The 26,510-nt window shown below is 40.4% G+C and overlaps 1 protein-coding gene across 5 annotated transcripts in view; it reads left to right on the top strand.

Moving 5' to 3' along the window:
* The window catches only part of Grm1 (glutamate receptor, metabotropic 1), a 396,324-nt gene that overhangs the window by 130,304 nt on the left and 239,510 nt on the right, over positions 1–26,510 (top strand). For all 5 annotated transcript variants that reach the window (XM_006512549.4, NM_016976.3, NM_001114333.2 and 2 more), the window contains one exon: positions 15,501–15,750. In XM_006512549.4, coding sequence (XP_006512612.1) covers positions 15,501–15,750 — 250 coding nt within the window. The remainder of the gene's footprint in view (positions 1–15,500; positions 15,751–26,510) is intronic.

The following is a 26,510-nucleotide window of genomic DNA, read 5'->3' as shown; positions in this document are numbered from 1 at the left end:
TTATGATCCTTTACAATCAAAACACTTGGATCTTTTCAAGCCACAAATGCAGGCCAAAGACATAGCCTAATTGATAGAGTACTCACTTAACATGGACAAGGCCCCATGTTCACCCCCAGCCCAATATAAACTGGGTATGGTGGTGAACTCCTGCAGTCCGCAGCACTCAGGATGTAGAAGCTGGAAGACCAGAAGTTCATGGTTATCCCCAGCTATGTAGTGAGCTTGAAGTAAGCTTCAGACAATAAAACAAATAAAAACCTCAAAGTGTGCATGGGTGGATCGCTTCTATCCTTCTTATTAGGTTGGAATATTCCCTTCTCTAGCTTGCATTCCCTCACCGTGTACATTTCATTCCCTCAGAGGCTGTTCCAAGAAATCTTTGGTCTTATCTACTACATGGCTCTTGAACACTAGTTGGTTTGTGGACGACTTTAGTCTTGTTGTGAGCTCTCTCTCTCTCTCTCTCTCTCTCTCTCTCTCTCTCTCTCTCTCTCTCATTTTCTGACTGCTTTGAGATAAGCCACTTTACTTACCACATGTTCCCTCCCCTGATGCTCTCCTCTCCTCACGCTGGTCCAGAGGCAATGGGGTCAACTGATGGTAGACTTGAATCCTTGAAGGTGTGGGCCAAAATGACTCCTACCTCTCTTAAGTCATTTTTGCTGGTATTTTTGTCACAGTGATGAAAACTAAGAGAAGAAACAGAGGAGCATGGATTCCACTCCATCTCTGTCTCTTGTGTAGTTGTGGAAGGTACTAGTCTTCCATGCCTAGCCCCTTCTCTGTTGGGAGTCCTGTTACCCAAATGAAGTGTGAAGATGTAAAACAGCAGATTTAATGGATCATTCGCCATTAGAGGTTATTTGTAAATAATCTAAGAATAACCAAGGGGAAGGACCCAGGACTCAGCTGTGCTGGAGACTGACAAATTTGCCTTTAATGCAGGACTCTCAACCTCATATCCAGGACCTCCCGATGTTTTCAGCTGTCTGCTGCTTTCAGAAAGTTCCAAGAAAACAAATCCTATTAGAGGGTTAGAGGTTAATGTGTTTCCTCTCCAGGACCACTTTATTTTCAGGAGAAAAAGAAAAGTAATGTCTTATTAGTGGTAGCATTTCAGATAGAGGTAAAAGAGGTGTCTTGCCTGAAGTGGGCATTTGCCAGCAATTCCAGCAGCAGCAGTAGCATCTTAAAGCTTAGTTTGAAACGCCTTGGCTGGAGGAATGGATCGGATGCCCAGTGACATTTCCTTGGTTGGATTCTTGGCACTTCCCTTGCTCTGCTGTGCTCACTGCTTCTTGCAGATAAAGCCCATCACTCCTCCTTTCTCTGACCCATCTGACTCACTCATGCCCATTCTTGTCCTGTGCATCATTCCATGCAGCTTTCTGACTAAGACTGTGGCCTGCAGAAGCTGCGTCCTCAGGCCATGCTCTCTTATTTAGTGTGTGCTTCAAGTTTACACTGTAGTTTAAGATGTTATATAAATAAATAATACCAAGCTTTTTTATGTTACTGTGAATAATAAACTTGAAGATATTATGAATATATCCAAATGCTATTTTTTGATAAATGCAATTGCTACTATTTGCATATATTAAAATCACTGAATTTTTACAATAACCCTTAGAGGGTGGTTACTATTATAGATTGCCATTTCAAGAAAAGGGAACCAATGGCCAGAGAAAAGTAACTGGCTTGCTCCAAATCCCACAGGCACTAAGCAGGCTAGTGCTTGTTTCTCACCATCTTATTATGTGACCCCCTCCTGACACAGCTCTGTCTCTTATACACTATTTAGTCTAAGAGAATGGGAGAAGTCATGGGAGAATCTTCTTAGCACAGTGTGGAATAGAAGATGAAACTAAAGTCAGTCTAAGGCTCTGTAATGCAAGTCAGGATGAAATGAGTCATTCCTACCACGATACATAAACCAGACTGGCTTTTAGACCCTAGCACAGACTTGAAATTATCCATGATGCCCCCTCTAGCCCTCCTCACAGCTTCTGTTCCTGTGCAGTCTAGGGGAGTGGAGCCCAGGCAGGCCAGTAATTAGCAGAATGTCAGCATCACTGTGCGGCAGATCTAATCCCTGATTAGGTCTCCCACGACCAACTCCACCAGCTTCTTAACTCACTACATTACTATCACACGTTGCTATGTCCTTTGAACTAAAAGTAATATTCACTTCAGAACGGAATTTCCCTTTGACCAAAGGTTGAATATATTTGATGAAGCAACATTTTTTTGTCGATGACATAAAAGACACAAAAAAGTGAGGTTACATAAAATGAAAACAAGAAATTAGTAACAGAACAGGGCTAATTCCATTGAGCCAATGGCGGCTAAAAGTAGATACTTAGACAAGTAAAGGGGCAGCTGGTTCCTGAGCAGTAGTCGCGTGATTTCGGGCAGTCTGCCTCGTTATTAGCACAGGCTCACCTAATGACCTTGTTCTGTCCGTGGCCTTGTGCTGTCACCTCTCAGCTGCTTTGGAGGGTAGTGTCTCCTTCTCTGCCTCCCAGTACCTGTAGACTTGAAAGTATTGGTGGAAAATGAGTCTGCAGGCAAGATAGCTTTTAAATGGTTCCATAGCAAGTGCTTTCTCTTCTCCTACAGTAATACACTTGTAAGAGAAATCAGATCGGGAAGGGAGAAAGCTGTTGGGAGAAAAATCTGTTAAGCAGATGTCTACTCTGAGAGCTGAGAATATGAAAAATGTTTTGACACGAAGCTCGAGATTATGAAAGAGTGCTGATTCATATTGTTCTAGAATCACCAAATGTTATGCTATAAGGAACCTGAAGGATCTCCTAGTATGAACCCCACATTTTGGTGTAAGCCAAGAAGATCAAATAACAAATGGCTCAAGGATACAGCTAGTTAGAAGCATTAGCTACTTTTGGCTCGCTTCTGTATTCTTTCCTGTGAGATGTCATGTATAGTCATTCCTCGGTGTCTGTAGGGAATCCCTCAGACTCTACTTATGTTGTGTGTGTTCATAGCGGATGAGAATCCTCCTATATATTTTCAATTGTCTCTAGGTACTACATATATGTACTCAGGGCTAAGGCAGATGGAGCACAAATTCAAGGCTGACCTGTACTATGCAACAAAACCCTATCTGCAGAATACAAATGAATAAAACAATCAGTCAGTTTACTTGTAATATCTACTGTGATATAAATGCTATGCAAATTGCTATGCCCTACGGGTTAAGGAACCGAGACAAGAAAATGTCATGGCAAGTGCAATACACTCAGACAGTTTCAAGTTATACTGCAAGGCATAAGACTTGTTTCCTTGAAAGGTAACACTTTATCCTTCCTCTTAGACACTGAAGGATTGTATTGGTCATCGAATTGATTTTTCAGAGGTCTATTTTGGGGTTGAATTGAGTTTTAAGAGCCAAAATTTCACATTAGTTAAGAGGGGAAGTGGCATATGGAATGAGCAAGTGAGACACAGAACAAATGGTGTATTCGTGAGTGCTAGGGAGAGGCCCAGGGAAGCTGGGTGTGCCTGGGAACCTCCTCACCTCGCATGAGGATTTAGCATTGGCTCAGGTATACGGCAATTTGAATGTTATTTTTTTGGCAATTTGGGGAATGCCCTTCACCCCCAATGTTTCTATCTAATATTGGTTAAACACGTGAATACAGATAGAGGAACAGTAATATAATATTAAACTTGCATGCCTTAGGCTCATATAACAAAACACAAAAATAAGTTTTTCTCAGTTATTGATGCTGGAAAAAAGGAAAGTCAAGGATCTAGCCCTGAGTGATCTGGTGACTGCTCAGGCCCTTTTCTTTGGCTTGTATTTCCCAACTTACACCACACACAAACACACAAACACACACACACACACTCACACACACATACACACTCACACACACACACACTCACACATACACACACATACACACACACACACTCACACACACACTCACACACACACACACTCACACATACACACACACTCACACACTCACACACACTCACACAGAGAGAGGGGGAGAGGGAGGGGGGATATTTCTGACCTCTTAGATGTCTTTTCTGAAAAGTACAATGATATTATCAGATCATGGCCCCACCTTTCAGATCTTAGCTTACAATCTGATTTTCAGGAGGCCTAGGGTTATGTGGGGAAACACAAGCAGTCATTCTAGAAACAGTGTCAAGAAGAAGTTCATTTGCAAATAACAGAAAACCAATCTTCTGCTGACTCTTATTAGATAACGATTCGCTGTCCCTTGCAATAAAATATCTACCAATAAGACTTACAGGGCTAGTTTGCAGTCTAGTGTTTTTCTCATGTCTGTGCAACCATCTGTCTTCTGCTTGTGTGGGAAGGCTTTGTTACATGCCTGCCTTCACACTCTTGCAAAAGGCCCCTAGATCCCTCACTTTGCTCACTTGAACTTGTCACTTTGTTTCTCTGGCTGCCAGAGTCTGGGTGGGTAGGTATCTTGACTGTATAGTTTATTGCAAACAGAATTAGGTAGTTTTTGGTAAGGAAGAATAGGAGCCTAGATACTGTGTTTGAAGCTACTGGAGTCTGAAACAGACAGACAGACAGACAGACAGACAGACACACTCATGCACATGCATGCACACACACAAGTGCTCACATGTGCACTCACACAAAAGATGGAGATGGGAAATTTGGAGCCATAGGCTTCAGGTTCAGACTCCCAGCTCTGAAATCAGTGTATGACAAGTTTGGACAGCTCCTTGACTTGGTCTCAGGGTCCTCTTGAGGTTGTGATTAGATGAGGCAACAGAGCTGTAGTAAAAACAAAGACGAAAACGAAGATATATTTCCATAAAATTTCCCACTGTTGTATAATCAGCAAATTACTTACCCTTCTGGGCCAGTCCATGCTTTGATTTCTTTTTTATTTTTAACTTCAGTGAGACTGTGGTCAGATAGAAACTGTTTAAGCAACTTTTATTCACCATTATTTCGGCATCAAAAATACTGCCTATTCTCAGCTTGCCATGCCAGAAACAGACAAACTCCTTGTGTCTTTCTACAGTGCCAGAATTTATTAACTAACCATGAGTGAGACAGGGCTGTGCATCTCAGCCTAGTGACTCAGCATGCTATAGGGTTCTGGTGAGGGAAGTTATGCCCATTTCTTGGTCTGCTGTGTCTGATAAGATCTAGGGCCCAGTTTTCTTGATGTAATTAATATGTCTGCATGCCTCCATAGCCTCAATTCATCCTAATAAGCTTATTGTGATTTCAACCAAGAAGTCTGCTAATTCATATCAAATATGAAAGAAAGTATGCTATGGGTGACTTTTCTTAAGTGTAGTCTCAATAATATTAGCTATTCCTTTAAGAAGAAAATGTACTTAAAAAAATCTAGGCATAATGATATTTAAATCAGTATACATGCTGATTCAATCCAACAAGGAGTTATCTTTAGTGAGACAAGCAACTTGGCCTCAACAAGCTACTACCCTAGATAGGAAAGCCATATAAGGAACATATAGCTAGGCACACAGCCTAGACACAGGGAATTTACAGAGAAGATGGAGATAGATCCAATCAATGAAGATAAACATTAAAATGGCAGAGACAGAAACAGAAATGGAAAGATGATAGGTAGGTAGGTAAGTGATAGATAGATAGATAGATAGATAGATAGATAGATAGATAGATAGATAGGTAGGTAGATAGATAGACAGACAGATAGACAGATAGACAGACAGAGAGCTTTACAAAAATAAGGAAGACAAACCAGAATTTCAAACAAAAAGTTGCTAATTCAGTCCAAGTGTGTAGATACAGCAAGAAGTACAATACAGCCTATAGCTAACTTTCTTTTACGGTAGAAATAATATTAGTTACATTTCCTTTAAGAATAAAATTTGCTATCCTGGATAGCCTGAGCAATACAGTGAAACTCTGTCTCAAAATCCCCTCCCCCTCAAAAGAACCAAAATCTCTCATAATACCCTGTAATAGTTGTGCTGGGCTCGACACAGTCGTCATACACTGCCATTAGAAGTCATTTTCTTAATGACATAATCTATGATTATTATAAATTGTAAAACAGGGATAAAATATAACTATGTAAAATCCTATCATCCAAAGAAATCTATCTAATGCTTTATGTATTTTTCAAATCTTCTGTATGTACTGAGACTTCTAAGGAGTTTTGTATTGCACAAAATATTTTAGCTGTTTTTACAACTTAACAATACGGGATAAATATTTTCCATTAGTTAGTACAATTCTGCAGTACCCTAGATATCATTTGTAGGTATTATTTTGATATCCACAATGCTTATTTAACCAGTCTCCTATTGTTGACAACTTTTTATTTGTTTTTGTTTACTATTACTTTCAAATGTGTGTTGTGATAAAGAATGAGATTATTTTCCAAGTCAAAGGATACTAAAGTATAATTCCAATGATGTAGAGTATTGGTATAGAACTTTATTAAATAATAGAAATAGTTTACTTACCATGGCATGAACTCTTGTCAATGCTAAGAATTATTAAACAGTTTGATAGATTCATTGTGTGTCTGTGTGTGAGTTCAGGGGAGGTATGCATTTTAGAGCATGTTTGTAGAAACTGCTGTTGAATGAGGCATTACCAATTTTGGCTGTTTATGGACACCATAGATGTCAGGAAAGCAGACAGGTGTGATGAAAAGCTGCCCATGGGAACCTGTTTCCTCCATATGGAAACATGCTTCCTCCCACAACAAGAATAACGACTCTTTTCTATTGTCTATCCTTCTTATTTTGCTCTCTTTTAATTTCCCTTTCCCAGTCACCTTATATTACAGAGGCAACACACTGGGGCCTCCGTGTAAGACTTTGAGACTCTGACATGCACAGTAAGCCATCGATGGCTTCTCAAAGTCACTTGAAGATTCAGTGGTAGACTCACTGTAGACAGACAGAATTTAAATGTGTTTCTGAAATGCAGACATCAAATGCGGCAAAGTGCTAGATACAAGGCCACTGAAATGTGGTAGAGAAAACATCATGGGGCAACCTGGCACAGGAGCCCATAAGTGCAAAGTCAGTTCCCGAAGTGAGAAACAACCATGAACTTGGGTTTTATAAATAGGATAATGGACATCAAAGATTTCGAAGCTCTTGGGTCATTGCTAATGCTAGTCCATACTTTTAGATTCTACAGCCGAAGGGAGACATGGAGAGTGAAACTTGCATTTTTCTTTCCTTTTTATGAAAGACTTACATTTTTAGTTATGTGTATGTATGTGTCTGTATGTGGGTCCATACACATGAGTGCAGGTACCCGGTGAAGTCAGTAGAGTATGCTGAGGACCCTGAGGCTGGAGTTACAAGTGAGCTGCCCAAAGTGGGTGCTGGGAACAGAACTCCTGTTCTTCTCAAGAACAGGGTATGGTGTGCTCGTAAGTGTTGAACCATCTCCCCAAACTCCCCTGCATTTTCCTGTGCTCTAGAAAATTTACATTTGTTACCACACACTACTTAAGACACTGAAGAAGGCTCGTCAGTGCATATTCTAACCTCCATTTTACTCAAGAGGCATCCAGCACTTCTAAAGAGATATTCTTTAAGGTTATCTAATGCCCAATAAACAGGATTGAAGCAGGTTGATTTGCTCCGAACTCCTCCTTTTAACCACTCAGAAATAAGGCACCGTGAGGACACAGAGAAGCACAAAGCCAAGGGTCATGTGTTCTTAATCCTATTCCATAAAGAAGGCAGCCACCCTGTGATAAGTCTCTGTGTTACTCTCCTTGCACCTTCCAAAAGAGGGCCTTGGTCATTGCTAGTAAGAGCTCTGTTCTCTGGGGCTGCTCCAGTCACAGCAGTTCCTCCAATGACCTTGAGTCTCTGAACATGCTGCCTCCTGAAAGTCCTAAGGCACTGAATGACTCATTCACTGATGACCAGACCCTGGATGCTGATGTAAGGAGCACGCAGCAGGTGTTGCATGGGAGCAAATGAACCATCGTATTTGCTAGGGAACCAAACAAATTCCAAGGTCCAGGGAAAGGTTGACACAGCAGAGGTCATTCTTTTTGTGTTTTTGTTTGTTTTTGTTTTTGTTTTAGCTGGGGGAACAAGAAAGCTGACTGGTAACTCTTAGAGGGCCTGTCTATCCACATCTACCCAACTGATACCTGCCTGTCTTGGTAGAGAATAAAGACTAAATGAGTTTGGACTTTTATTACATGAAACTTAGGTTAAGAGGAAGAATTTCCTGATAGTGATGGATGTCCAACAGTGAATTTCTAGAATGTGGTATGAAATAAATTTCTTGTTATAATTCATTTAAATATTAGATAGTATCATATTCACCTAGTATGTCTCAAGAAGATTTCCACTGATGAAGACTGGTCTGAAGTGTATGCTTAGACTAGACTAGAAAGGTAGGCACCCTTACTAGAAAGGTGGCCCCATGGCTGCATGAAACAAGGATGTCTAAGACATAAGATTAGTGTTACTTTAAAAGTTGAAGTTTTCCTTAAGATGTAGAAGACATAGTTCCATGTTTTCCTCACAGAATGGATAGATGTACAAATAAGGAATTATGAATATGATTGACCAAGGTTTAAGAAGGTCAAATCATATTTAATTTAATCTTCTCTCTCTCTCTCTCTCTCTCTCTCTGTGTGTGTGTGTGTGTGTGTGCGTGTGTGCCTGTGGGTGTGCATGTGTGCCTGTGGGTGTGCATGCATGTGTATGTGCACATGTGGAGGCCTGAGATTGATGTTGGAAATCATCCCCCACCACTCCTACTTTATTTATTGAGGTCTCTCAATCAAACCCAGAGCTTGCCTAATATGGCTAGTCTTACTGTCCAACTCTCTCTGAGGATTCCCTGTCTCACCTTCTGCGGTTGAAACTATGGGTGTGTTTCTTGCTTATCTAGCATTTACAAAGGCTCTAAGGATCAGAAATCTGGTTCTTATGGTTGCAAAACAAGTGCTCTAACTCTAAGCCATCTCCCCAGCCCCTATGACAGCTTTTCAGCAGTAATGGCATTTGGCTATCAAGAAAAGTATGTTAAAATGGTAGAAGTGGATAATCTCTTCTACACAAGGGCAGCATTAAAAATATCAGCACACAGTTACCATATCTGACTGTTTTAAAATCATACACACTTTAGAAAATCCAAAGTTAGATGTAGCCATTGGTTTTTCCTTCTTTGTATAGCTCCAATGTTTATGATCATTGTCAGTATTTTTACTAATGTTGGTATTGTATAGATAATACTGCTCAATCATACTGCCTTCCCTGCTTTTGTTCTTCAACAACAGGGATTTCTCAGTGAGTCCTGTGCATCCCCTCCCTACACTAAATGTTGCTATCAACTGATTGGATACTTAGTTTATAGCATGTCTTATTTTAGTTTGTAACTCAGTCACATAGCTGATATAGTCATTAGGACATTCTCAAATAAGTTCTCTATTTCGTGGACTACTCTTCTCCATGCCTCTTACTCTCTAGGTTTTAGACAACATTGTAACAGGAACAAAGTCTGCCATAAAATCTGTTATGTTGCAGCAACATATAGCACATTCGTATGCTGTAATCGTATGCCAGATGCCTCACCAGAGAGCGTCGCAGGATGCCATTCTCTAAGCTCTCATGAACCGTCTGCTCTATGCTGACTCCTCACTGGCTCTAGAAATACCTCCTGTGGCTTTGCATACACTTCCATTCCCATTGACTGGCAGTCCTTAGCCTATGTTCTTATAGGGCCAGTTTCCTTGCTTCTCTTCCCAAGATGTTTTCTAGTTATCCCTGCTCATTTATCCCCAAATCTATTACTGTGTTAGTCTTCTTTCTTGCTTTCTTTTTTTAAATATAGCATATGCAGCTTAGTGCTGTATTTTGTGCACCTGTGCTGTGCTTCCATAGCCAATTGTCTGTTCATATAACTTGGTAGTTATGAGCAAGAAGTGCTCAAATATTAAAGCCTGGATGAACCAATGGGCTGCCCTGGGAATAGTACCTGATAGGCTTGAGCTGCTGTGTCTGCATTGGAGAAGGGGGGCATATAGCTTACATGGGTTTGCTTTGGTGGATATATTAAAGTTTACCTGTACTAGAAGCAGCAAGTACATATCAGATAGAAGAATAAGCTTGTATATGATCATTCGTGGCAAACCTTGAAGGGTAGAACACAGGCATTTTTAAGTTAGACGCTCAATAAAATATTTAGTAATAAAATGAAAACAAAACACACAGCTTTTACTAGCCCCAAGTATTGAAAAACACACAGGTTTTTTTTTTTTTACCTTTTTAACTGTTTCAGTATAAAATTTCTTCACATATTCACAACTTTTCTCTAGGACTGGGTCCAGAGAAGTATATAAATAAATTCATCAATACCTAGAAAGGCAAGCAGAGGCTGGAGGGCAGGATGGTGGTATAAGGAAGACAGAGGGCAGAGTCCCTGCCTGAGTGGATTTATTTTTAGCTTGGCAGTGTTCATGGCCCAGCCACAGGTCATGAATGTAGTTCACCGATTTTCCCTTGTATAAAAACCAGGCTTGTATTTTAAGACTCAGAACAAGAAGCACACACTTTATGTACTTTCCAGTCATTGGCTCTGCGCTGCATGCTTGAACTTGTTCTTCTCACACTATTTCAGGGGCTTGTAATTGAAAGGAACACAATTTAAGCTCAATGGGAAGTGATTATTCTTCGCCTTCTTCATGCCATTTGCATCCAGTCCTCAGTAGGTTAACGGGTATGGTTGGGTTCTTGAGAAACCACTAAGATAATGTTTTATGAGTGCAAGTTTTAAACTATAAAGATTTGTGGAAGAAAAATTTGCTGCTGCATCTATGTAAATTTGTATGCAAGTTTGGAGATGCCCAGACCTTGTGAGATAAACAGCTAATTTAAACGCAGCGATACATAATCATGCAGATCATGAGATGCACACCTTTAATTTTGGAATTAGGGAGGAGCAGAGATAGGAGGATGTCTGTGAATTTCAACCAGTCTTGGTTACATTGTGTCTCTATGTCACATAGTGAGATCTCATGTCAGCAAAACAAAACAAAATGCTGGTCTAAACAAGATTATATAAATAAAAAAAATGGAACAAGCTCCCTACAGAATGAATTTACCTGCACAGATATTATATTCAGTTATGAAAACACACACATAAATTGGATAGGTAGATAGATAGATAGGACAGCAAAAAGGAGCCTATGAGTCAAGACAGGACACCAACTGCCTTAGTCACTGTTTTAGTGCTATAAAGTCAGCATGGCCAAGACAACTCTTAAAAAAGAAAACATTTAATTGGGTGTTTTCTTAGTTCAGAGGCTTAGTCCATTCCCATCATAGTAGGAACATGGCATCATGCAGAAGTGACATTGGAGAAGTAGCTAAGAACTATATCCTGATTTATGTGTGTGTGTGTGTGTGTGTGTGTGTGTGAGAGAGAGAGAGAGAGAGAGAGAGAGAGAGAGAGAGAGAGAGAGAGAGAGAGAGAGAGAGAGGAGCAATGTTTTGGACCTGGCATGTTCTTTTGAGACTTCAAAGCCCTCCCACAGGCACACTTCTTCTAATAAGGTCCCACCTCCTGATCCTTCTAATCCCATCAAAGCGTTTCATTCCCCGTTGCCTACACATTCAGATACATCGGAACCTATGAGAGCTATCTTATTCAAACACCACCACGAACATTCAGCTCTTCCGTAAGCAGGCTTTATACCTGTTGAGAAATTTCACTTTTCCCTGCTTGGTATCTCAGTCTATTTGTAGAGCAAGGGGTTCTGAACTAAGCACGCCCATTACTAGGTTTAAAACACAAAGATTTTTCTTATTCTCATACAAAGAATGCTGTTGGTCACTTGACTCGCATGTGTTTTATAGAAGGACTAAAATAATTTTGGGCACTGAAGCCCAAGGGTTTCATCTCAGCAGTAAGGTGGTCTGTCCTGTAATACAAGTCTATTCATAGCATCTTGTGGATTCCAAAACCTGTATTTACAGAGAGGGAGAGAGAGAGAGAGAGAGAGAGAGAGAGAGAGAGAGAGAGAGAGAGAGATATCTCATTTCCTTCCTTGTACACTCTCTTGCATCTGAATAATGTGTTTGTCAGCTGTCTGTCTCATAAACAACCTATGCTTCTTGCTTTGCTGTGACTTGTTTCCACAGTCCAGGGACATGAGGCTCTCATGATTTGTTAAATTCTTCCATTTGGACTCCCCTAGACTGGATGAGGTGGGATATTGCATTTGTCAAAGGGCAAACACATAATCTGATTACAAAATCTTATGACAAAGGACACAACAAAGCTTTCTTCTTTTCTTAAACATACAGGGCAGTCAGTGCTGTGACACTATCACAGTTGTTAAAATTCAAGTTACAAGACCATTCTAGAATAAATTATTTCATAATTGCTGTATTTACCTAACAGCATATTTTTGTCTAAAATATGGTTAAATTTTCTAATATATATATATGTATAAACATATTTGTTTGTTTACTTGCTTGCTTGCTTGTTTTTAATACAGGTTTTCAGGGTTTCTCTGTGTATCTCTGGTTGTCCTGGAACCCACTCTGTAGAACAGGCTGGCCCAGAACTCAGATATCTTCCTGCCTCTTCTGGGATTAAAATCGTATGCCTTTACTGTCCAGACTGGAGATAGTTTTAGTCACATTATCCTGGACTGAAGGCATATAAGCTTTGCTAATACTTTTATTATTATTATTATTATTATTATTATTATTATTATTATTATTATTATTAATTTTGTTGTTGTAAAGCCCTGGCTGTCCTGACATGTGCTATGTATAACAGGTTGTACTTGAACTTACTGAGGTCCACCTACTTCTGCTTTCTGAGTGCTAGGACTAAAGACATACATCACCATAGCTGAGAACACTAAATGTTATTAATGAAATCCTGGCCTTTTGATAGATCCAAAAATTTGCTTTATTTTAATTGCACCGTTTTGCTTGTTAATAAGATCCAGTGATTTTTGTAAACTTGCCTCCCACTGACTGTTTATTTTAAATTACTTGTTTATATCCCTGTACATTTCTCAATTGGCCGGTCATAGCAAAACCTCTTTAGTGAAATTCACAGTAGTGAATTTAAGTATTTAAAACCAAAGTACTAAGCATACATCATAAAACAAGTCATATGGAGATATTCTCATGGAACTTAAGTTCTTGAGAAAATAAAAAAATAAGCAAAAATATCAGATATAGGTATTGGGATTAAAGTGGTGAGCATGACGGAGGTTTACTGAGAGAGTGATTTATACTAATTAGAAGGGGCTTTTCAGACAACATGGAATGAATATGGAAATATGGTTGACAAGATGATCTGCTAGAAGAATGTCTATTCAGATGTTGGAAACAGGCTAGGGCAGAAAATGGGTGTTTTGGGGGTATTCTAAGAGAAGAGAGGTGGCCATGCTCGTAAAGAAGAGACCGAACTGGAGAAGATAAAGAGATAAGCCTGGGTGTAGCCTGGGAGTCCAGGTGAGGTTTGATTTTCATTCTAAGCACGTTCAACAGCAATGGGAGCTTCCTGTAAAGGGGCAGTGTAGTGTGATTCACACCTTAACCGAGCACTAGTTGTGAAGTGAACTGCTGAGAACAAGAAGGAAGGTAAGGAGTCAAATCACGAGGCGCCTTGCTGAAGAGCCGCTCTTGGTGGCCTGCCCAGACTCTTTCTCTCTGGTGCTCTGTTATAGCTCTTCCTCAGCAGTTACAACAGGAATGAGTGTCATCTATTAATTTCAGCTATTACCTCTCCACTTCCACTTCAGGGACAGACTGACAAGCATTCCCTTGCTGGGCTGTGAGGCTGAGCTTGTGGAGTGAGGTCCTGTGGGACCAGCCTGCAACTAATCAGTAGCAGCAAAAAGCTTCCTGCTTTGTTAGCGTTTGTCTCCTATTTCCTCTGCGTCTCTGCTCCTCTGGCTCTCTATCAGTTCCTTGAACAAGAATCTTTATCTCGGACTTTTCTTTTAGGGAACGTGACCTAAGACATGGTTTTGGATAGAAGAGACTGAAGCAGAGCTAAGAGACTGGATTAAGAATGCTCTGGGCAATAGGGATGAATCTGGTATACGAGAAAAACCACAGAAACTTGGTGCAGGGAGGCAGGTACTTCTAGTAGAAGGTAACTGAAAGCAACACACTTGCAAACTACAGAAGGAAAAGGCATTTATGCCAATATGCTGCCTTAGAAGTCTAACAGGGATAAGCCAGGGAGGCAGATGAGGCTCCTAGTCTTTTACTCCAATGGACTTTTCAGCCTGAACATACAGATATAGGACTAAAAATAGTCAGATTCAAATAGTACATGAGGGCACATGGCTAAAGGGACCACCTGGGATAGGAGTGTAAATGAACAGGGAATTTCCCATGATGGACTCTGAGCATAGCAACATTCACAGGATGAGCAGAGATGTAAAATAAAGCGAATGAACCAACGAGTCGGATTTTAATAGTGAGAGGGCTGGAGAGTACTGTGTCTCGAGAGCCAGGAATACGAAGGGCTTTAGTGGGGATGTGGTCCTGAATGTGGCAAGCTGCTGGTTAAAGTGAAGACAATGGGTTATGACAACAGGGTGTGATTAGTAACTCTAATAAGAAACAACTTCGAGGAGAGACGGTTTTGAGATGGTGGGTATATGTGTGCCCAAACTCATGAAGCTTAAACCTTAAACGTGTGCAGACTTTTAACATACCAATAAAACTCAAAAATACTTGACTAAAAAAATACATAAATAAAGGAGAGAATGGAAGATTAAGAAGCAAATCTGTTGTCCTAGCAGTTGAAATAGTAACTTAGGTGGGACATAATCCAAGACCTTTTTTCTTTTAATTGACACATTGGAATAGGCAAGGGGGTGATGGGAACTATTGACCTTGAGCAGGGGCTGCCCTTAACACTTAAGACTTGCATCAGGGAGACTGACAGAGTGTCAATGAGGGAAGATTTATAGAGGTCTCAGCCAGAAGTTGGATTAATCATTAACATTCCTTCTGTGTTCGTTCTTATTAAAATCTAAAATGAGGACTTCAGCTGATAAGGTGGCAGTAGATCGCCTGGTTTGGAGACTCTGCAGAGCTTCTTATCTGAGTGTCTGTCTTTGACTTGGAATCCAGATGAAGCCAGCTGACCTCCATTCTCTAATGGACTCAGCTCTCCTATGTGGTTAAAATACGGCCCAGGCATTATTAATCATGGCTATAAAATAGGGAAACAATCCTTCACTTCACAAGAGGTCTTCAATTGTGGAGTCCTACCTCATGTAATTTCTGTCTTTGTTGGCATTCATAGAGTTGGATGTTGGCTATATCTGAATACTTTCTGTTCCACCAAGGTCTCCTCCCAGACCCAGTTATACTTATATACTTATATATTGTTTGGCAATACCACCCTCCTCTGAGCCCCGTTCCCCGCCCAACAAATCCTCATTACAGTTCGCAGGCCTGTGGCTAACTGTGGAATTGAACATCTGTTGATTGTTTCTGGACAGGGAATTACGGCGAGAGTGGAATGGATGCTTTCAAAGAGTTGGCTGCCCAGGAAGGACTCTGCATCGCACACTCGGACAAAATCTACAGCAATGCTGGCGAGAAGAGCTTTGATCGGCTTCTGCGCAAGCTCCGAGAGCGGCTTCCCAAGGCCAGGGTTGTGGTCTGCTTCTGCGAGGGCATGACAGTGCGGGGGTTACTGAGTGCCATGCGCCGCCTTGGCGTCGTGGGAGAGTTCTCACTCATTGGAAGGTAATTTTTCAATCTCTCTCTCTCTTCTTTCTCCTCCCCTGTCTCTCTCCCTCTCTTTCTCTTCTTTCTCCTGCCCTCTTCCTCTTCTCCCAAGTAGTTGGCAAGGATGGATTTTTTCTACTAATTTGTTTTCTTAACTGAAGGTGAGAAGCACGTGCAACAAAGAGCTGACTAGTGTCTCTCTTCAGCCAGTCAGAGCTGCGGTCCTGTCCTGAATAGAAAGTCACTAGAAGCAGCATGGTTGATAACAAGCTGAATAGACTATTTTTCTAAAATAGACACGAAGTTGTTTGCCAGAATGTCTCCTCATCTTGGCAAATTGTCCTTTGCTTTGATTTTCTACTGCTCCTGAATAAATGATACCCAGCACAGAGCCCTGGCATTGGTGAGCAGAAGGCAGATGCAGGAAGAGAATGTCTGTAAGATCTGAAATTTAAGGAGCTGTCTAAATGGACATGAAATTACACAGAGTTTATGGTGATACAATCTCTTGTCAAACTGTGTGTGTGTGTGTGTGTGTGTGTGTGTGTGTGTGTCTGCACATGCACATACTATGTGTGGAGGCAGAGGGGTATTTGTAGAGGGATTTTGCAGAGGGGTATTTTATGGTGTTCTAGTGTCTTCTGCAGCTGTCTTAGGATGAGTTCAAGCTGTCTTTTCTCTTCCTGCAGGATATGGACTTCTATGCGTACCCGTTCCCAGGATCATTTATTATTTTTTTTTCCATAGAGTTTTTGACCCAACAGACTCCATGCTTACTTAGTTATCTTCTTAATATTGCTGGGAGGAAATGCTGTTCTCCCTACTGATTCTACCTCAGGAAGCTGCACCTGTCCTCAGCACCCCAACAGTCCTCCAGATATTGGTGCCCCCTTTTCTCCCATACCAGATGGCTTATGATCATGTGGCTCCTATAGAATGACCTCAACTGCTGGCCCCTTCTCTCAGAAGCTGGGGAACAGCAGCAGCAACAGCAACAGCGTTGCTGTCATGTCTCCAGGGGACTCTGTTTTGCTGCTCCATGGCTGTGGTAATGATTTTAAAGGTCACCCTCACCACCAGTTGGAATGAGTCACCTGGGACACTAGTGTGGGTTTTGAAAAGCAGATAGGATAGAAATACAAACCAACAAGTGAAGAGACATTGGGGCAGTCTCCCAGAATCGGAGGCATGGTGGCCATGTCACACTGTGACAGGACCTGGGAATTGTTGGGTTTGGGTAAAATGAGCACACATGCGCTCAGGACCACCTTGGCTTCTTCTGTGTCATGGAGGTGTGTGCACCACTTAAAACACTCATGAAAAAGCAGGCCCTTAAAGGAGATGCATTCGAAGAAGATTACTGTTTCTTTTAGGAGGGAAAAGGTGCAAACACCGTTGTTGAAGTGTTACTCAAAATGCTGGTCTTAATATATGTACCAGGGCAGATGGCACTCAGATAGTCACTTTCCAATTACTTCTATAAAATACCTTTAAAAAGGGAGAGAGAGAGTGAGAGAGTGTTTACCTTTAACAGTTTGATGTCTATCATTTTAAAAGCAATGGCGTTCTATTTATTCTAATATTCTGTAGGTGGTCTATTCTAGTTTAAGAGATCTTGACTAGACATGACAGATGTGAGCCTCGGGGTATGCAGACTACCTGGTTAAGAAACATGATGGTCTAAAATAGTACCATAGCTGCAGTGTAAATCCATCCTGTCATCATTAGTTAAAAGCTCAAAAGGCTGATATAGTGACACCTTAAACCTTCCTGGCTTGTCTTGTCTGCTAATAAGGGAACTGAGCATATACAAGCATGTCTGAGAGTCTCATGTGCACTCATGAAGAGGCCAGCCGCTCGTCCTTGTACCTCGTTCATTTCTCTTGTCTGTCTGGCCATAATCCACTGGGTTCTCCTGCTACACGCTTAGGAATGACTGTGGAAGTGAGCACGCACATTCCTGAGAACAGTGTTCCCTGTACTGGTGGCTACTGCTACGGAGACATCCCTTCCTTGCCATGCCACACTTTGCCAAAGTGAAGGAAAGCATCTCTTCCTTTCTGGGCTTCGGTCCATGTGGGTCTATCAAGCTGGTGTTGGCTTTTATTTCTGTCTCTTAGAAAGTTTTGAAGAAAACAATATTTTATAGGTTTTTTTCCCCCATAATGCTCCTTTAAGACCCAGCCATGAGACTGCAGGGAACTGACAAAGGGATATGACTGACTATGTGACTGCATTCTTTCAGTGGATGAGTTCTGCCCTGAGTGTTGCCTGTAGACACCGAACAAGCTCAGCTCTCTACTCTAGCATCTGTGTCCAGATGGAATTCCTGACTTCTAGTTGCTCCAACAATGCCGAAAGTCACACCCTCTTCTCAGAAGCCATTCTTTACAGGGTTTATTTACTTCCTTCTGGCATGGAATACTTGTGGTTGCTGCCAGGTTCACAAGAGCGTGTTGTATATAGGTGGCAATGAGCCTCTTTTTGTATAGGGAAAGACAAATAAGTCTGGGGTAGATTACAGCAGGAGATACTTCATGATATATAAGTAGATTACAGCAGGAGATACTTCATGATATATAAGTAGATTACAGCAGGAGATACTTCATGATATATAAGTAGATTACAGCAGGAGATACTTCATGATATATAAGTAGATTACAGCAGGAGATACTTCATGATATATAAGTAGAATTCCCTGGATGAAGATCTACACTCCCTGTCCATGGACGTTGTTTCCCTTCACACTTCACATCATTTCATGAATATTTGCATTGTGTCAGCAAGCCATTTTCAGGTTTTTATGAATTCTGCTGTCATCTGTCCCTCAGCCCAGTGTAATACCTAATTGCCTCTCTACTCATAGCCAGCTGTCCTTAATGTAGAAGGAAGGACAATCTGAAAAGTTTAAATCAGGTGATGCCAGTCTTTACATCTCAGGAGCAATCCCTTAAAATGCATCCTAGTTTCTTTCATAGCAAAGTCCATGAAAATCCAGTCTTATAATTGAGATCAAGTTTTTAGGAAGATGTTCATACTAAGATTTAAGTCTTAGTAAGCCAATTATGAACCGAAAATCTCTAAGTCTGGACTTGATTAAACACATTGTCTTAGATACTGTTTTATGTCTCTGAAGAGATACCATCACTAAAGTGGCGTATAAAAGAAAGCACTTAGCTGAAGGTGTCAGCTCTAGAGTGTGGATGGTCATCATGCTAGGGAGCATGGCAGTAGACAGGTAGATGTTGCATTGGAACACTAGTTGAGAGCTTACACCTGATACACAAGCACTAGGCAGAGAGGGGAGTGAGAGAGGGAGAGGGAGAGGGAGAGGGAGAGGGAGAGGGAGAGGGAGAGGGAGAGGGAGAGGGAGAGGGAGAGGGAGAGGGAGGGAGACAAAAAGACAGAGACAGAGAGAGACAGAGAGACAGAGACAGAGACAGAAAGGCAGAAAGACAGAGAGGCAGAGAGAGAGATAGAGACAGACGGAGAGATAGAGAGAAAGACAGAGATAGAGAGAGAGACAGAGAGAGAGAGAGAGAGAGAGAGAGAGAGAGAGAGAGAGAGAGAGAGAGAGAGATGGATTTTCGAAGCCTCAAAGTCCACCCACACTGAAATGTCTCCTTCAAAAGTCATACTTCTTTCAAAAGACCACACCTCCTTCAAAAGGCCACATCTTCTAATCCTTTTCCAAACAGTTCCACCAACTGGGAACCAAGCATTCAAATATATTAACCTATGGGAGCCATTCTCATTCATACCGTCATATACACCTTGGTCCATAGCTTAATGGCCATGTCCTGTGGGATGTTGGTTTCATGGGGCTAACGGATAGCTACATCTGTGATACCATGAGAAGATTATTACACATATGTGGCTATGTTGGGAAAAGATCAAAATTCTAAATTCAGATAACAGTTCCTTTATTTTTCCTTCTGTTAAAAATAATTTTCACATTATATTTTTCCTTGCTCTGATCCTCCAAATTCAACTCTCCCAATTTGATCATCTCTCTCTCTCTCTCTCTCTCTCTCTCTCTCTCTCAAACAGGCTTCTAAGGCATAATAATACAATAAAATATAATAAGACACAACAAAAAGTAACGTGTCAGAATAGGACAAAACAAACAAACAAACAAACAAACAAACAAACAAGAGCTAAGAGAAGGCACAGGGATCGGAGAGCCACTCATTTGCACACTCAGAAATCTCGTAAAAGCACTAAACAAGAAGCAGTAATATATATGCAAAGGACCTGGTGCAGACCCATGCAGGCCCTGCGCATGCTGCCTTAGTCTTTGTGAGTCCCTATGAGTTTTTATCATGTTGATTTTGAGAGCCTTGTTTGCTTGGTGTCTGCCATCCCTTCTGGTTCTTACACTATTTCTACCTCCTCATCCACAGGGTTCCCTGAGTCCTGAGGGGAGGGATTTGATGAGGACAACCCATTTAGGGCTGAGGGTTTCAAGGTCTCTCACCCGCTTCATATTGCTGTGAAGCTCTGTATTCATTCTCATCTGCTGCTGCAAGAGGAACATCATTAGGAGTCATCTCTAAAGATGGCTGAACAAGGCACTCATCTATGAATACATCAGAATGTCATTAGGAGTCATTTTATTTCTACCTGTTTCCTTCTTTTTAGAACACTAGTGTTTGATTTTTACCCTAGGTTCTCAAGTTGTGTAATCTAAGGTTCTTAGTCGCCCAAGCAGTGTTGGGTATGGATTCCATCTTGTGGAGTAGTCCATTAGTTAAATCAGATATTGGTTGGTTACTTCTACAAGTCTTGCAACACCATTGCCCTAGTATATCTTGTAGGCAGGACACCATTGTAGATCAGAGGGTTTGTGGCTGGGTTGGCATCTATGTTTCTCCTTTGGTAGCACTTTCCTCTACCAAAGACACTGGATCATAGGGAAAATAGCTCTCTGTAGGAACCAGCTCGACTTCTTTACTCACTAAATAGCGTAGGTCTTCTCTTTAGCAATGGGACTTAGCTGTCAGTTTGTAGAGAGCAACTTATAAGCTTGGCAACAGCCTGGACTGTTTGGGGATTCGCATGACACCCACTGACCAACCACTTCGTTAGATGTAACCCAATCCTAGTATTGGAAGCTTCTTTTGGTTTAAGATACAGTTTTTATTGAATATATAATAGTTTCAGCTTAGAAAGTTAAAAACATAAATAAAAGTCAAACTATCATACATTTGGGAACTGTCCACATGGAATAGTAAACTATTGTCTAAAAAAATAAAACAAAAAGAATTTCTTAAAATTAATAAAATATTCTATAACAAAAGAATGTCAGATAATGGAAAAACATAACAAAAGTAACCACTGGCTCGTAGGATTGGCTCTGACATAAAATGTTCATGTGACCTTGGTTACTCAGTGGTTCAACCAGAGACCATTTATTTTTTCCTGCAAAAATGGAAAATCTGGCTCTAGATCCTCTTTAGGATCTTTACAGTCTTACAGTTATATTAAGATATATTAATATATTAAGATAGTATGATGCAGCTCTGATCAATAGGAAATGTATGTATGGATTCATTTTTATGTAACCTTAGTCATGCACACATTGAATGAGCTCAGTGATTTTGCCTGTGGTCTTGGATCCAGCCCATAGGCTCACAGGAGACTGTAACTTTGGACCATCAGGCATGGCATCCTCTCCAAGCAAGTTCGATGATGGCCATCCTCATGCAAAGGAATGATGTCTTCTTGGCTGTACCAGAATATTATTTTAGGGTGATTCCTAGAATCATGCTCACCTTATCTACAGTGATTATTTTAATGATGATGGTAGTATGGATGTACTTAGGACAAACCGCCTCCCAGGCTTCCTGCATGTATTTTGTGTATCAGTTCACTTAAGCATCACAACCATGCAATGAGATGGTATGAGTCCGTGTTGTTGCACGGAGAATTAAATTTCTCAATGATACAGAGAGAAAGAGTCTACATCTGGGGATTAGAATCGAGTCATCAGCTTTTGTGATTGTACTCAGTTGCTTATTCTGTGTGCCACGATATGTTTACTTTGTTTAATTGACAATGGAATCACCCCTTCATTTTCTCTCTGTTTGCCCCCTCTTCCTGCCCTACTTTATTGTTAGATCCACTTTCATTGAAAAAGAATACGCTGAAGTAGTCAGATCACACAAGAAAATTATTTTGTTTCTGATTATCCTATTTCTCTAAATTGCTTATATTTCTTTTTCTACTACTAAATATTTTAAATGATGATTCAACAAAGGGGTTTGTGAATTCTTTCACAACTCACTTTATTTTTCTATACTCCCACTTTGTTATTCCTTTTCTTCATTCACGTCTTTTGTTTGGTGTTGTGACCCACTGAATTTAACTAGGCCTTTCTGTGTGGCCACAGGCTTGGAGCTCTGCACTTGAGTTTTGTGAGATCATGCTTTTGACACACAACTGAAGACAGAGGTTGCTCCTCCCCCAGAAACAGTAGCAATAGCTCAGCATGGGAAGGTCAGAATTCATTAACACTTTCCTGATCCAGGATTGGGTTTTGACAGGCCCAGTTTTGTGTAGGCCTAATGCAGGCAAACATAGCTACTGTGCGACCATGGTTGCAATAGCTGGGGCATGTCCTAAAGGAACCCTTTTCTATGTCTTCTCACTATCTTCTGGCTCTTACACTTTTTTTTTCTGCTTCCCTTTCTATAATGGTGACTGGACATTACTGGGGTGACATCAATATCTTATTTAGAGATGATTGCTTCAGCTATCATGTATTTTAAGCATCCCAAGCAGCCATGAATCTCTGTATTTACCACAGACTCTTACCTAATTAGCAAAACACTTTTCAGATAAAATTGCCTTGCTAGTTTTCTAAGTAAGATTTTAGGGACATTGATGTGCTAATTTGCACATAAATGTCAATGGACAGGTATTTATATTGTCTCAATATAAACTTTAGCTGTTTAACAGTACCATTATAAACATTCATGGGCAACCCTTTTGTGGTGTTCCAGCTTTAGTTATTTTTTAAGCCATATCTAGAGAAAAGCTTATGTGTCATAAATGTGTGGCACTTTTAGTTTCAGAAGTTACTTCATAACAAACCTCCTAACTGGTTTACAGAGTGGCTGAAAGATCTTGCAATTCTAACAGCAATGTAAGAGAACGCTAAATCCTTCACAGTTTCACCAAAATAGGATTGTCAGTCTTTTCAGTTTTAGCTGTTCCAGTGGGTGTGCAGTGGCGTCGCTTTGTGGTTTGAATTTGCATTTTTCTAATGACTAATAGTGTGAACACTTCTATGTGCTTATTTGCCATTTTAATACATTTGTGGGTGACAATTCTTGTTTACAGCTGTGTCCATCTCACTGGCAGTTTCTTTGTCTTGTGGCTTTGCGGGGCTTCTTGATCCCTTTGATGCAGAAATCATGTTCATCCCATGCTTAGCAGATTTTTCTTTTTCTTTGTTTCTGAAGCTTTGATTCTGTTAGTGGCGGTGCAGAAGATGAAGTTTAATGTTGACAAAGCATAGCTACCAACTTCTTTTGTGCTTCATACTCTGTCTATATGCTCTAAGGCCCTATGCATTTTTAAAGAATTTGTGTAATTTTTTTCATATTAACTATGATTCATTGGGAGTTAACTCTTTATGCTGTGACGTAAGAGTAAGATTTTCTTTTAAATGATTAATTGGTGCAGAACTTTTCACTGGAAGGGCTATTTTCCCTGTCAAAAATAGCTCTTTATTAAAACAATTGTCCTATCACCAATCTTTCTACAATCTACCTTTAATATCACCTATCCATTTGCCTATCTAGTATCCTTCTAATATCACTAGCTTTATTCTTTAATCTACTGTGTCGCCTGAAGACCATCACTGGAGAGTCACGTGAACTCTTTGGCTTGTTAACCATATCTCTCTATGCACATGTATGCATATTTATAATTGTCTGATGGTGTAGACAACACAGACCTTCAATACTAAGCTTGCTATCAGAACTCTGATGGAGATCACTGGCTTACACTTAAGGGCTTGCAGGTCTTTTTCCATTTCTAGAGGCTGCCCCACCCAGCTACTTACTCTAGTCTTCCTCCATCTTTCAAGGCCAACAGAACTGAAAGGTTTTCATCATACAATCCCCCCTCATTCGGTTTTCCTTCTGATTTTTTTCTACCATTGTACATGACTTTTATGTTTACTTTGGACCCAACTAGATAAAGCAGGATTATCTCCTTAATTTAAGGCTACCTTTCTTAGAAGCTTTGATTTCTATCTGCCATATTAGCTCCCTTCTGTTATGTAAATTGTGTGTTTACTGGTTTCAATGAGGAGTGTGTGGATAGCTTTGAGTGACCATTGTTTTGAGTAGCAACCTAGAAAGTGTGTGTGTGTGTGTGTGTGTGTGTGTGTGTGTGTGTGTGTGTGTATGTGTGTGTGTGTGTGTGTGGGGGGACATGCATGCTCTCATGATGAGTTTCCCACAAGGAAAGCAATGCTAAGGAAACATCTAGTGGAAAAACAAGAGACACTAGAGAGATGAAAGGTTGAAGGGAGGATAAATTACAAAGGAGAAATTTTGAAATTGTTTGACATCAGGTGTGATAATTAAGGTCATTCAGGTCATCCTTAGAGCAGTGATACTTAGTGTGGGAAGGGTCAGGGTGTGGCATTTCTACATGTGAGTCAAGGCTAGTAGTTTGTTAATAGGTTTTCACTGTACTTCTAGAGTTAATTTGTAGCACTATATTTGCTGTGATGTTATTTGAGCTTAATTTTTTAAAAGTGTAAAGCACTTTATATTTTTTATGGTTTTGGACAAACACTGATGAATCAGTAGAGAATTCTAGGTCATTAATGCAAAAGTGAGGACTGGATTTTAGAAAGACAAACAGCTGTGTTTCCTCTTACTGAAAGGAGTGAGGAGACCGTGGGATGAGAGTTTGTTTACACGGGCTTCAGTGGTAAGCTTGCTCAGACAGGAATGTTCTAGTAGGAACATTCTTCCTACTGGAAACCCCTGGCCTTTGACAACCACCAGGCACATCTCTTATATTTAAGGATTAAACTATTTTGATGAACATTGCAACAGTTAAGCATCATTGCTTTGACCGTTCTAGAGAGAAGGGACAACTATGCCTTTCCTACTGGTAGATTACTTCAGGGTTTTATGAAAAAATCTCTGGGAAGGGTTGACAATTACATAAAGTCTGCATTTCCCCCTGACATATTTAGCTAGAGTTCTACTTGAAATTGCAACATCAGGTATGTTCCATGTTTATAAAGATGTAGAGCCATCTTTCCTCTTTGTATTTCCACATACCTTCTACTTTTTCCCTCTTTCCCTTCAATCTTTTCTCCCTTGCTTTTGTGTATCATTTAGACAAGATTGGCCTCAACTGCACTGTTTATCTGAGGATGATCTTGAATTTCTGGTCTTCCTGTTCACATCCCCATGTGATGAGATGACAAGTGTGTGCCACTATGCCCAGCTTGTGCAGAGCTCAAAATTAACTCAGAGCCCTGAGCGTGCTAGGGAAGAAGTCCAACTGAGCTGTCTCTCTAACCCACTATCCTTTATCTTTATCTGGGATCTCTTAGCAATAAGGTGAGGTTTGACAATGTTTTAACCAATGAAAAGGAACATGTAGACAACAACTTATAGAGTCTAGTTTAATCATTTAAAATTTATTTAAAAAGTTTATACAATATATTTAGATTATATTCTTTTCCTTTCTCCAATCCCTTCTAGATCCTCCCCACCTCCTACTCTCTCAACGTCATGTTCTCTCTCAAAAAATCCCCCTAAAACAAAAAATGATACCAAAAAAACTAACAAAAATCCAAACAAACACAAAAATGAAAGAAAAAAATAAGACAACTCAAAACAAACCAAATCAAAACGTCCACATAAAAATTCCACCCCAGATTTCATAGTAATAAAAAAAACCCCTAATGGCATGTTCCTGTACCCATAGAACAGAACATCATTAAGCCCTCATCAATGAAGCTTCTGGCTATGGACGCTAATTAACAAAGAAAACCACAACTGGACAATGTACGGAGAGGGGAAGACTTTAGAGAACTCAACAATACAAGAAATATCTTTATCAAACTCTTTATTTCAAGGTTCAAAAATCTAGGTTTAAGGAGAGGGGGAAGGACTGTAAAGATCAGAGGTGGTGGGTGACCCAAAGCAAACAGCATCTTCTAGACACAATATGATTGATACACATATAATCTCACAAGGACTGTGACAACATGCACAGGACCTTCATAGGTTCAAAACAGACAAGATCACAGCACTGTGAAGGGGAAGGAGACAAAAAAAAATCCCACCCCAAACCAAAATGCTATAAGCAGTTGAGATCTGCTGAGAGAGGAGAAATTGGCTACTCCAAGGGAGTAACATATCACATTCTGATGTGTAGGAGAAGTTGGCCAACACAAAGTAGATTATGTTTTTTGGCCAGATTAGTCATTTTCATGCATTATTCTCCCTAGTAGTCATTTTCTCTTTGCAGGAGAATAGTCCCTAGAAACTACCTAGGCAATCCACCCTCTCCCCAAATATAGGTACAGCTTCAAGAATTTGTGGTAACACTAATAATAACTAGAGAGCATGATCTAAAAGGTTTCTGGGTTTGATTCTTTTTTTTTTCTAATAAGGCAACATATTTTTCCTTCCATGCTCACCAAATATAGCACATTGAATAGTTATTAAAATTCACTCGTCATTGTCTACTTGGATTGCAAACTAAGTTTAAAAGGTGCAAGGAAGCTGGAATTG

This window comes from Mus musculus, chromosome 10 (genome assembly GCF_000001635.26).
Source record: "Mus musculus strain C57BL/6J chromosome 10, GRCm38.p6 C57BL/6J".
In the NCBI taxonomy this organism is placed as follows: domain Eukaryota; kingdom Metazoa; phylum Chordata; class Mammalia; order Rodentia; family Muridae; genus Mus; species Mus musculus.
The sequence above is the reverse complement of the archived record's forward strand: the minus strand, read 5'-3'. Positions and strand labels throughout refer to the sequence as shown.